General features: G+C 42.5%; 1 protein-coding gene across 1 annotated transcript in view; it reads right to left on the bottom strand.

The window, feature by feature from the left end:
• Window positions 1–13,614, bottom strand: part of jmy (junction mediating and regulatory protein, p53 cofactor) — a 126,518-nt gene that overhangs the window by 48,201 nt on the left and 64,703 nt on the right. Inside the window, exon 3 of the mRNA XM_048527962.2 lies at window positions 9,869–10,019. Coding sequence (XP_048383919.2) covers window positions 9,869–10,019 — 151 coding nt within the window. The remainder of the gene's footprint in view (window positions 1–9,868; window positions 10,020–13,614) is intronic.

The raw sequence follows: 13,614 nt of genomic DNA, 5'->3' as shown, positions 1-13,614 counted from the left end.
CCCCGCAGTGGTCGAGAAAGCCCTCAACCGTGTCTCCCGCATTTCCCGCAACACATCCCTCACACCCCGCCCCCGCAATGAACAAAGAAAATTACAGCACAGGAACAGGCCCTTCAGCCCACCAAGCCTGCGCCGATCGAGATCCTCTGACTAACCTGTCATCTATTTTCTAACGGTCTGTGTCCAATTGTTCCCTGCCCATCCATGTACCTGTCCAAATATATCTTAAAAGACACTAACATGTCTGCGTCTACCACCTCCGCTGTCAACGCATTCCAGGCATCCACCACCCTCTGTGTAAAGAACTCTCCACGCATATCTCCCTTAAACTTTCCTCCTCTCACTTTAAACTCATGGCCTCTAGTAATCGAGTCCCCCACTCTGGGAAAAAGCTTCTTGCTATCCACCCTGTCTATACCCCTCATGATTTTGTAGACGTCAATCAGGTCCCCCCTCAATCTCCGTCTTTCTAATGAAAATAATCCTAATCTATTCAACTTCTCTTCATAGCTAGCACCCTCCATACCACGCAACATCCTGGTGAACCTCCTCTGCAACCTCTCCAAAGCATCCACATCTTTTTGGTAATATGGAGACCAGAACTGTAGACAGTACTCCAAATGTGGCTGAACCAAAGTCCTATATAACTACAACATGACCTGCCAACTCTTGTACTCAATACCCCGTCCAACAAACAAAAGCATGCCATATGCCTTCTTGACCACCCTATTGACCTGCGTTGTCACCTTCAGGGAACAATGAACCTGAACACCCAGATCTCTCTGTTCATCAACTTTCCCTAGGACTTTTCCATTTACTGTATAGTTCGCCCAAAGAGAATCCCCCCAGTCCTCACATACCACCCCACCAACCTCCGGATACAACGCATCATCCTCCGACACTTCCACAAGTGTCAATCTACAATTCGACCCCACCACCCAAGACATTTTTTCATCCCCACCCTCGTCTGCCTTCCGGAGAGACCACTCTCTCCGCGACTCCCTTGTCCGCTCCACACTCCCCTCCAACTCCACCACACCCAGCACCTTCCCCTGCAACCACAGGAAGTGCTACACTCGCCCCCACACCTCCTCCCTCACACCCATCCCAGGCCCCAAGATGACTTTCCATATCAAGCAGATGTTCACCTGCACATCTGCCAATGTGGTATACTGTATCCACTAGTACCCGTTGTGGCATCCTCTACATTGGGGAAACCAAGTGGTGGCTTGGGGACCACTTTGCAGAACACCTCCGCTCGGTTCGCAATAAACAACTGCACCACCCAGTCGTGAACTATTTCAACTCCCCCTCCCATTCCTTAGACAACATGTCCATCATGAGCCTCCTGCAGTGCCACAATGATGCCACCCGAAGGTTGCAGGAACAGCAACTCATATTCCGCTTGGGAACCCTGCAGCCCAATGGTATCAATGTGGACTTCACAAGCTTCAAAATCTCCCCTTCCCCCACTGCATCCCAAAACCAGCCCAGCTCGTCCCCGCCTCCCTAACCTGTTCTTCCTCTCATCTATCCCCTCTTCCCATCTCAAGCCGCACCTCCACCTCCCACTTACTAACCTCATCCCGCCTCCTTGACCTGTCCATCCTCCCCAAACTGACCTATCCCCTCCCCACCTAAACTCTCCTCTCCACCCATCTTCTCCTCTATCCATCTTCAGTCCGCCTCCCCCTCTCTCCCTATTTATTTCAGAACCCTCTCCCAATCCCCCTCTCTGATGAAGGGTCTAGGCTCAAAACATCAGCTTTTGTGCTCCTAAGATGCTGCTTGGCCTGCTGTGTTCATCCAGCTTCACACCTTGTTATCTCAGATTCTCCAGCATCTGCAGTTCCCATTATCTCTTTTTGCACAATGACTTCTGGCTGCTCACTCTCCCCTTGAGAACGTTCTGCAGCCGTTCCAAGACACCCCAGACCCTGGCATCTGGGAATCAACACACTATCCTGGATTCCCATCTGCGGCCACAGAATCTCCTGTCTGTACCACTAACTATTGAATTTCCTATCACCAAGGTTCTGTTTAGCTTTACCGTTTCCTGCTGTATCCCTGAACCAGCTGTCGTGCCACCAAACTATGGATCATCTGTGTCCTGACCAATGTTAACCCTTTGATAAAAATAATCAAAAATCTCATTGTTACCCTGTAACCTTGCAACGGGCATAGTGGACACATACTTCTCCACATAATAAAAGTCATTGGAACCAATTAATACCTTTGATGTACAAAATATGTTGAGATAAGCTGTGAATGTGAAAATGAGTTATTTCATTCTACCTTTGGAATAAGTAAGCATTCAGAACATCTGCTGATTCTGTTTCTAGCCTACTCATCCTTTAGGGTTATCACTTTATTTCCAACTCCCGTCATACCATTAAGTTCCAAAAGAAGTTCTTACTGTTCTGTTGTGCCTTTCTAACTATGTAAAAAGGCTATCCTGCATTTTGGATGTTCATCAGATGGATACTGGGAGCAGTCATTATTCCGCACTCCCAAGTGAGCCAGCAAGAAACTAGTCGGGTCACCTTAAAATATTTGCAATAAGTTCGGTCAGGCAATTCAGTAGTGGGAAGGTGGGGAGAGGGAGAGAAAGAAAGACAGAAAGACCGAACGAAAGAAAGCAAGAAAGAAAGCCAGAAAGAAATTCATCTAAAGTTAAAAATGCACATATGCAGAAAAAGGCCAAAATCATTAGTAAGGAACAGAAAGCAGCAACTCATCTGAAAGATGGCACTGCATTAAGCATGTGTATTAATACGAAATATGACAGAACAGATAAATGAAGGTTAGCTTTCTCCAATCCTGATCCCAGTTCAGCCCTGTGTCTCTGCTTTTACCATAGTCCCAGACTCTTCAGAAGTGCATGCATTCATGATGATATCACTGTACATGGAAAATGGTAACACCATTGGCACATGCACAAATGCTTCCTGACACAGGCAACTGAGATCACAAATAGGGATAAGTATTTTTATAACAGTTTAGATAACCCAGCAGTCCAGCCAGTAAAATAGTAAAATTACACCAATGTCCTATGAATGCAGAAACCACAATCTACATGATTTGTTGGCTCCCATTGACTTCAAATGGGAAGGCTGATCATGCATTTCCTATACATGTTCAAAGGTTTGAGCAGGCTGATTATCAACAAGAATATAAATGCAAGGTGCACATTTTTCACACTACCATTCTATTCCTGTTTTAAAAGGGGCATGTAAAAATCCATGACTTCTCTCTATGCCCCTCTAACAATAATTTAAATGAGCTTCTGCATGTTCCTGGATTAGTCCTAGTTAATCCTTTCTCCATGTCCCTTCAGGATTGCAGAGTTGATCAATTAAAAGATAAGAACATTAAAAAAACTGCAAGCCGGAGTAGTCCATTTGTCTTTTCAGCCTCAAGGTTAAATCAAGGTTAATTTTGAACTCAGCTCTTAACAGCCTGTGCACTATTACAGAAACATAAAAGGAAAGTAAGAACTTCTGTAAGTACAGTAAAAAGACAGTTGGTAAAGTAAACGTCAGTCCCTTAGAAGAGTGATCGCCAACCTTTTTAAATGCAAGATCACTTTTTGAATTGAAGGGCAACTCAGTGTCTATTCCAGAGAAAATACAGATTAAACATTTTTTAGCAATTTATAAATCTAATATCAAGTATTTGGAATGATTCATTTTGTCCCCTATTCACCACATCTCAGCGTGATATCTACGACTGCACAATATCTGCCAATGCTTTGAAGTCTGGATTGTAGTTTGAGCCTGCTAGGTGTATTCAGTCCATAAAAATGGAAATCTACTTCCTTGCAATACTTGGACATCATTATCTTCAGGAGGGAAAATGCTGTCTCACAGAGGTGTATGAAGTCAAAGCAAATGACAGATAATGTAATAAACATCACAACAGGCCAAACTGGAAGAAAACTGACAATAAAAAGGATACATGAACTAGCCAAAGGACATGATTAATTGTCACTGGTCTCAATACACACAGAAAAAAACTTAAATTCAACTGAGTCAATACGTCCGTAATAGCACAAGTCAAACGGAGACATGCCAGGGAATTCCTGGAGGCTTGGCATTCCAACCGGAACTCCATCAACAAACATATTGAACTGGACCAGATATACAAATCACTGAAAAACAGAACCGGAAGTATTGCCAACCACCCCAGCAATCTGAGGCAAATAAATAATAAGTGGGGCAGAACACCAACGCTTCACTGAAGGCGCACTGGCGATGCTACCTTGCAGGGTGATGAAATGTCTGCAATCAAACAGCTGCTCGGTAAGCAAGTTTACAACCTCACCTACAACCTGAGTTACCAATCTTCTCAAAAACTTTAGACAGGATAATTGGACTAAGCTTCTTCCTCTGTTTACAAGTCTCAAAAATCACTGTCCCTTGATGTGACTTGCAGCTCAATATCGTATTGTTTAGTAATTATCGCCATATCAACTCCACAGCTTGTCGATCAAACACCTAATGGAAATTGGTAGTCAACCTACCAATGTCCACTTGAAGGAACGATTTAAGACAAACATGTTGATTTGTTCCATCATTTCTAATTCCTGAAATTTCTTGAATTCCTCTGCTAACATCTTCGAGTGTATGCGGAAGTTTTCTGGGTGGAAACGTTTTTCTTAGTCTTTGACTTATTCTGTCAGATTCTCCAGATTCAGGAAATGGTACAATTTTTTTTGAATTGAGAGAACAACGGACCTAGTTTCAATTTAAATGCATTCCCAGCATTAGATATACATATTAACTCTCTCTCCTTTCCCCTCATTCAGTTTTGATATCATGTATCTAAGGAATCCAAATTGAGCGACCACATAATATCTGACAGCTTACTGCACACTTCATTCCATGGTTTAAAGAAAAAAAAATGATTTCTGGCATCAATTCCAAAAATCTTTGCAGGACTACCTCACATCAGCATAGTTCACTATAGGCAGCATCAATTTTGGCAAGAAATGCATTTAATCAAGTGATATCAAAATGCTCTTATTCAAATCGAGTTTAAAATCTCAACAAGTTTCATTACAAAAAAAGACCGTAACGTTTGATGCTGGATTTCACTGTGGTAATTGATAAAACAAAGGAAATCAGGATAATTTCTGCAAAATGGGACATTTGCATCAAGCATGGCGGGTACCCCATCAGACATAATGGAAACCAGTTTCTTGATCGGAATGTTTTTTCTTGAGCATATAACTTGCGAATTTGTTGAAGATATCCTCATCCTTTGTATCTCTCTCGAAAGGGTGAAAAATCCTCTTTAGTTATTATGTCCTTAAAAACCATAGGACATAAAAACAAATCAGCTGGGTCATGTCGGCAGATTCATCAAACTGTAGTGAGAAGCATTCACCGTCCATCAGATCTTGTTTAGATGCTGGAAGATGTCTGCGGATAAAGATTCTACTCACCTAGCTATTGTTGGAAGCACGGTGACATGTTGTAACCACCATTATTATTTCTTCTTTGTTGTTAAAGTTTTTGAATAAAGAATCAACAAACGTATTAAATGCTTCTTTAATTATTTCGCAATCTGTAAACAATTTCATGTGTTTTACCATAAGATGACAAAGTGAAACGATGCTTTGGTGGAGGCCTTAATTTTTGCTGCTGGTTTAGAAAAACAAAGATTACTGAGCTGTCAAAATGGCTTTCAGGTCATCAACTTTCTTTATCTGAAGCATGCTGTTCAAGGAAAACAATCCTTGAACTTACTGCGCAATGTTGTGTGGTATTGTTCCAAACTCTCCTTATTGCTTATCAATATACTTCAGTGACACAGAAGGCAAACACTCTCATCTTTGACAGTTGTAAACAGAAATTCGCTTTCCCATTCCTCATGGAAGTTGTACATTTTTGGTCTCTGTTTCAATGGTCCAAGTTCAAAATTCACCATTATTCTTTCACCTTGTAGTTTGCAAAGTCACTGTGCTGTTGATTGTGCTGCGGGTGGGCCTCTAGATCGCAGCTTCTGGAACACCTAGTATGGTACTGGCCGCTTTCAAGTGTGGAGGTGCATGAACTAAATCCTGTGGCTAAGGTTTATTTCTGGGACCCCTGGTCAGTTTGCTTTGATCAGATATATTTGGCACAGTAGCATTCTTTTAAGCTTTTCATCCTGCACAAACCTATTAGATAAGCAGCTGAAATAAAAACTGCTCGTCTACAGAGACCAGGCAGATGAATGGGGTCGTAAGAACTGCCATTGCTGGAGTGAGAGATAACTATGCGGGGTTGGAGGAACACAGCAGGCCAGACAGCAGAGGAGTAGGAAAGGTGACATTTCGGATTGGGACTGAAATAAATAGAGAGGAAGGGTGGGGATGTGGAAGGTAGGTGGGATGGTGATAGGGTGAGTGCAGGTAGGCAGTGGTGGGAATTGGTCAGTGAGGTGGGAGGAGCAGATAGGTGGGAGAAACCCATCCATCTTCTCTCCCATTGATCTGCCTCCTCCCACCTCACTGACCAATCCCCACCACTGCCTACCTGCACTCACCCTATCACCATCCCATCTACCTTGCCCAGTCCCACCCCTCCTCTCTATTTATTTCGGAGCTCCCTTCCCCCTCCCCAATTTCTGAAGATGAGACAGAGGAATGGGGCTAGCTGAGCTGCTGTTGCGAAGAGTTACATGCAGATAATGGGCTGAATAGCATCCTATGATTAGAACACTGCAATATATTGCCTTCACACATCAAGTTCCTTGTTCATTTCTTAGTTATCTGTTTGCACTGCCTCAACAAACCTTACTTCACCCTGCATTGATGGTCCATGTGGTTCAAACTGAAATACAATGAACAAGGTGAGTAAGTTTGTTTAGAGCATGAAGTATTCTTTAATTTTGCAGCTTCAAGAAACAGAAGCCAGGCAATGGAATGAAAATCAACTTGCGTGGTGCAGAAATACAGACAGGCTGTCAAATCAACAGTCGAAACATGCATAGCGAAGGGAGCACAAGTAGACAGTAAGATCATATGCCAGAGACTCTGCAATCACAGATGATTGTGATCTATGCATTGAGAGTCACAGCCTTAGAAGTCAGATTGGGGAATTAATAATGGGACAGAGGAAATGGCAAACACTTTTAATAAGTACCTTCTGACCTCACTGTAGAAGACACTAAATGCATCCCAAGTACCATAGGAAACTAAAGGACAAAAAGCAGGGACACTTATTTAAAACACCAGGAGAACACAACGTACTAGGTAAATTTATGCGACTAAAGACTGATAAAGTCTCTTGGGCCTAATGACCTGTATTCTTGGGCTTCAAAAGGAGTAGATCTAGAGATAGCGGATGCACTCAATGTAATTTTCCAAAACTGCCTAAGCTTTCAAATTATTCCACCATACTGAAAAGCCACAAATGTAACATAACAATTGAAGAAAGCAGGAAACTACGCACCATTTAACTTAACATGTAATTGGGAAAATGCTAGAATACATTCAGAAAACAGTAGCAGGGAACTTAGAAAATCATAATTATAGTCAAACAAAGTCAATAATGCCCCAGCAATGATCTCGATAACACTTCGCTTATCAAAGCGTGGCAAACATTTGATGTCCAGAAACATTTTTACATTAGCCAATTCTCTGTCCATATCAATGCACTACCCAAAACCATGAGTTCTCCCCTTGTTGAACCACCTTGAATGTGTTTTACAAATCAAAATACACTACTGGTGCCCCTGTATCCATATGCTTGTTATTTTCACAGAGTAAAATGAATTAGTCAACTATAATCCCCCTTTCACAAAGCCATATTGACTCTTGCGAGTTTGGAAAGTGTGAAATGACCTTTTTGAATCATATAAAACTCTGAGGAGGGTCTGACATGCTGAGAGGAATTAACCTCACAGACGAATGTAGAACAAAGGAACAAAGTTTCCAAATAACAAATTTCCCACTTAAGATATAGAAAAGAAGGAATCTCTCTCAGAATATCAACACATGGAAAATATCTATCCCAGTCGGAGTAGTGGAGGCTGGGTCACTGAATATATTCAAGGTTGAGTTAGATGGATTTTTAATCTACAAGGGTTGTGGGGAAGAAATGGAGCTACGTTCACCATCACCTCAGCCATGAACCTACTGAAAAAAGTGCAGCAAACTCAAGGAACAAATGCCCTATCTCCATTCCTATTTTTTTATGTAATGAAGTGCTTGCAAGCAAAGTTTAAAAGAAAGCAAAACAAAGTATTCTTTAAAAAATTTACTGTGTTCAAAGGAAGAGATAACAAGGTGTGGAGCTGGATGAACACAACAGGCCAAGCAACATCAGAGGACCAGGGAGGCTGACACTTCGGGCTTTGACCCTTCTTCAGAAATGGGGGAGGGAAAGGAGGTTCTGAAATAAATAGGGAGATAGGGGTAGGCGGATAGAAGATGGAAAAAGGAGAAGATAGGTGAAGAGGAGACAGACAGGTCAAAGAGGAGGGGATGGAGCCAATAAAGGTGAGTGTAGGTGGGGAGATAGAGAGGAGGTAGGTCAGTCCAGGGATGATGGACAGGTCAAGGGGTCAGGATGAGGTTGGTTGGCAGGAGAAGGGGGTGGGGCTTGAGGTGGGAGAATGGACAGGTTAGGGAGGCGGGGACTGGTTTTGGGATGCCGTAGGGGGAGGGGAGATTTTGAAGCTTCTGAAGTCCACATTGATACCATTGGGCTGCAGGGCCCAAGCAGAACCTAAGTTACTATTCCTGCAACCCTCGGGTAGCATCATTGTGGCACTGCAGGAGGCCCAGGATGGGCATGTCGTCTGACGAATGGGAGAGGAGAGTTGAAATGGTTTGCAACTGAGAGGTGCAGTTGTTTAGTGCAAACTGAGCATAGGTGTTCTGCAAAGCGGTCCCCAAGCCTCCGCTTGGTTTTCTGCAAAGCAGTCCCCAAGCCTCCGCTTGCAGAACACCTCAGACGACATCTTCATCCTGGGCCTCCTGCAGTGCCACAACGATGCTACCCGAAGGTTGCAGTCCTTCCTCCCACCTACCCCCTCCTCCCACCTCAAGCCCCACTCACATCTCCTACCTACTAATCTCATCCCAACCCCTTGACATGTCCGTCCTCCCTGGACTGACCTATCTCCTCCCTATCTCCACACCTACACTCACCTTTACTCACCTCCACCCCGCCTCTTTGACCTGTCTGTCTCCTCTCCACCCATCTTCTCCTCTATCCATCTTCTATTCGCCTCTTTAGCAAAATGAAAAGTGGCCTCACTGAGACAGACAACATTCAGAAAGAGCCTGTCAAGATAGAAACTGAGAGATTGTTCGCCTGCTTTGGGGATCTAGAACATGGGAGCACAGTCTCAGAATAAGAGGCCAATCATTTAGGACCAAGATGAGGAGGAATTTCTTCATAGAACCATGAATTTATGGCATTCTCTGCCTCAGAATTGTGGTTGCTCCATTTATATTTTAGACTGACAGACAGATTCTTGGTCTCTCAGGAAACCAAGGGAAATGGGAAAGACAGGAAAGTGGAGTTGAAACCACTGAATGGAATAGTCAGTAGGCTCAATGGGCTTTGTGATATATACCTACACCTGTTAATTATGTTCTTCTTAATTATGTACTCTCATCAATTCTTCTCTGTTATCTCCCAAGAAGAGCTTGCCACTACAAGATTTCCTGTCACAAAGGTTAGGTTGACAAGGATACAAAATTTATACTTCTCTAATACCGTATATCCAAAATTTTTTAAAAACCTTACATGCATTTAACGTTGCACACCTCTGTTTAGAGTCTCGGTCTAAATTCACATGCCAATTAAACACTAGTATTTCTGCTTAAATTGCAAGAAACACCTACATTTGCAAAACCTAGGTACATCACCTTTCTGTGCTTTAGCTGTGATCTCAAAGTACTTTACTGTCAAATCCTGTATGGATAATACAGCCCTGTGGGCTTTCCTTTGCCAATCAGCATCTTCTTTCTTCAGACTCTCAATTCTACGTGGGCCAAGGTAATCATTCTCCATTGAGATCTGTATAATAAAATAAAGATATTGATGTTTTAAATGATAAAATGCATATCAATACCTAGAATCACTCATCAGCATAACTGCTCGTTGAACTAAACATGTGTGAGGTAGCAGTAATTTAATAATTACTATAAAATTCTATGGCAGTGATGAGTTTTGACATTTCAAATTTGCAAGTATGCAAATTAGTGATCAATTTGAAATGTAACATTATTACCATGACCAATTACAAGTCTGCCAATTATGGGATTTCTAGTGTTCTTAGATATCTTTTTTAAAAAAATATACAAACCATGTCTGGAAAGTTAAAATCTCAGATTGTAACCAACACGCTTTTCAAAATTTAAGTGGATCTGGTAGGAAAATTTCACACAATTTACACCATTATTAATCTATATCAACATGACAAAATTGCAAATATAAATTTTCAATCCACAGCACTGGTTCAAAGTCATACAATATTAAAACAGACTGGAGGATCAGTAATAAAAGCGTTCAAATCCTAATAAGACGACTGAGAGTTGCAACACCAGGGCAGCGAGGATTGAGGTGAAATGCTGACGAATAACAAACTACTAACAAATTGAAAAAGTAACTAAGTGAGGAGCAAACTCACTGGAGAGAAAGTGGGAGGGCAATGAGAATGTCACTTGAGTAGTAATCCAGAGGCCAGGTTAATACTCTGCAGAAACAGATTTGAATCCTAACTCTGCAAATGGTGAAATATGAATCCAAATTAAAAACCTAAATAAAAACAAATTATGGGTGACAAGCTTGTTGAAGGTCGCAGAAATCCATATGGTTCACCAGTAATTTCTATGGAAGTAAATCTGCCATCTTTACTTGTCTGTCTTACATGCGACTCCAGACTCACAGCAATGTGGTCCACTCCGAAAAACCCTCCGAACAAGCCACTCAGTTAAAACTGGCTACTATACAGTCCAAAAAAGGAAATGAAACTCAATGGACTACCCAATAGTGAACTAGGCACTGGAAATGAAAATGGCACAGACAGCCCTATCATCTGCCCGTCTTACTAACATCTGGGGACTTCTGCAAAAACTGAAACAGTTGTTCCACGGACTAGTCAAATAACAGGCCAACATAGTCATACACAAGGAGACATACCTCAGGACAACATTCACGGATATCACTATCATCATCCCTGAGTGTGTCCTGAACAGCCGGCGGAAAGATCCAGCAAAGATAACACTACAATAGATTATACTGGAGAGGAAGCTGCCCCAGAATCCTCACCATTGACTCTAGACTCCATGACGTTGCGGGGCATTAGGTCAAATATGGGTAAGGAAACCTCCTGATTATCTCCTACCCTTACCCCTCTGTTGCTGAATCATTGTTCTTACATGATGGACATCAACATGGAATATACCCTTGGAGGAAATTATCAACGTCTGTTACTAAACGGCTCAGTGATATCACTCTTGACCAAGATAATAAAATGTGAGGCTGGATGAACACAGCAGGCCAAGCAGCCTGCTGTGTTCATCCAGCCTCACATTTTATTATCTTGGAATTCTCCAGCATCTGCAGTTCCCATTATCTCTCACTCTTGACCAAGGTGGCCAAGTCCTAAAGGAAATAATGCTAGGCTAGGTCCGAGGCAGGTGGTAGGGAACTAACAAGAGGAAGAGATACTTGACCTTGTCTTCATCAGTCTTTCTTTTGCAAATTCACTTGTCTATGGCAGCATCGGCAAGAGTGCCCACCACGCTGTCCTAAATTCAATTTATGCCAAACAGAAATACCAATTCGAAACAGGCCACCCATGAAGCTCAATGCTCATTTAACAGGTAAAATTAAAGTCACCATAGTCTTACAGAACCAGAGGGCAGTTCTCTTATTAAACAGGGACAACTGGTGGTCGTTTAACCTGAAAGTCATCATGCCTGAGGCAAACAGAGAAGAAGAATCCTTCAACAGTAACCTCAGCCAGCGCAGGAATTGAATCCATGCTGTTGGCATCACTCTACATTGCAAACCCCAGCCAGCCAGCCAGCCAGCCAAAAGAGTTAATTAGAGTTGTATGTAGTTGAATCTCACAGCTCAGCATATCTCCATATTCTACTATTACCATCAAGCCAGATCAACTCTGGTTCAATTAAGGAGTGCAGGGAGGTTTTACAAGGAACAGCTCCAGGCGTGCATATAAATGAGGTGTCAACCAAGTTATATAGGTCTATCAACAGTGGAAGCTGCATGCAATGGGCAAGGTTAAGTGGTCCCACAACCGACTGATCAGATCTAAGTTCTGCAGTCCTACCAAGTTGGGTGACATGGTGGCACAGTGGTTAGAACTGCTACCTCACAGCACATGGACTTGTGTTCAAGACTGTCCTTGGGTGACTGTCTGTATGGAATTTGCATGTTCTCCTCATGTCTGTGCGGGTTTCCTCTGGTTACAGTGATTTCCTCCCACAATCCAACAATGTGCGGATTAAGTGGACTGGCCATGTTAAATTGCCCATACTGTCTAAGGATGTGCAGGCTAGGTGGATTAGGCATGGGATTGCAGGGTTACAGGGGTTGAGTCTGAGTGGGATGCTCTTCAGAGGTTGGTGTGGCTTCAACAGGCCAAATGGCCAGCCTCCACACTGTAGGGATTCTATAATGTTAAGTTGTGGATGGTGGAGGACAAGTAAATGATTAATAGGGGGACATGGCTCCACAAATAACCCCATCCCCAGTTCTGAAGAAGGGTCACTTGACCTGAACCATTAACTCTGATTCTGCTCCACAGATGCTGCCAGACTTGCTGAGCTTTTCCAGCAATTTCTCTTGTTGTTTCCAATTTATAGCCCCCACAGTTCTTTTGGTATTTATTAACGCCACCTTCAATGACAGAAGAGCCCAGCACGTCAGTGCAAAAGACAAGGCTGAAGCATTCACATACATCATCAGCAAGGGCTAATAGATGACCAATCTCAGCCTCCTCTCAGGTTCCCAGCATCACAGATATCAATCTTCAACCAATTCATGTCATTCCATGTCAAAAATCAAGATGTCTAAAGGCAGTGAATACTGCGAAGGTAACTGGCCCTCACAATATTCCGTCAATGGTACGGAGACTTGTACCTAGCAAAACTGTTCCAATATAGTCAAAACAATGGCATCAACTCAGCAATGTAGAAAATTGCTCAACTATTTACTATGCACAAAAAGTAGGACAAATCCAAACCAACCAAACCCTGCCCTCTCAGGCTAGTCTCCACAATGGAATGTGTTGTTAACAGCCTACAACAAAGAATTCTATGGATTCACCACCATGTAAGACAAGAAATTACTCATCATCTCTGTCTTAAGTGGATGGTCTCTTACTGGTCAATTTCAAATTTTCCACAAAGAACGGATCCATTAACAGCAACACATAACAACCGCAAGCATAATCACAACCACAGGCCATAAATTACCAAAAAGGATCAAGACTTTCCAATCTGTAAAGAGCAGCCACTGAAAGAATGAGAAAAGATGTAAATAAGCAATAGCTGCTCAAATCAGCTATTCCCCTACCAACTGATAATTGATGGCATTTGCATTTCAGTGAGTTGCAGGGGTAAGAAATGACTCATAAGCAATA

Source organism: Stegostoma tigrinum, chromosome 3 (assembly GCF_030684315.1).
Source record: "Stegostoma tigrinum isolate sSteTig4 chromosome 3, sSteTig4.hap1, whole genome shotgun sequence".
In the NCBI taxonomy this organism is placed as follows: Eukaryota; Metazoa; Chordata; class Chondrichthyes; order Orectolobiformes; family Stegostomatidae; genus Stegostoma; species Stegostoma tigrinum.
The sequence above is the reverse complement of the archived record's forward strand: the minus strand, read 5'-3'. Positions and strand labels throughout refer to the sequence as shown.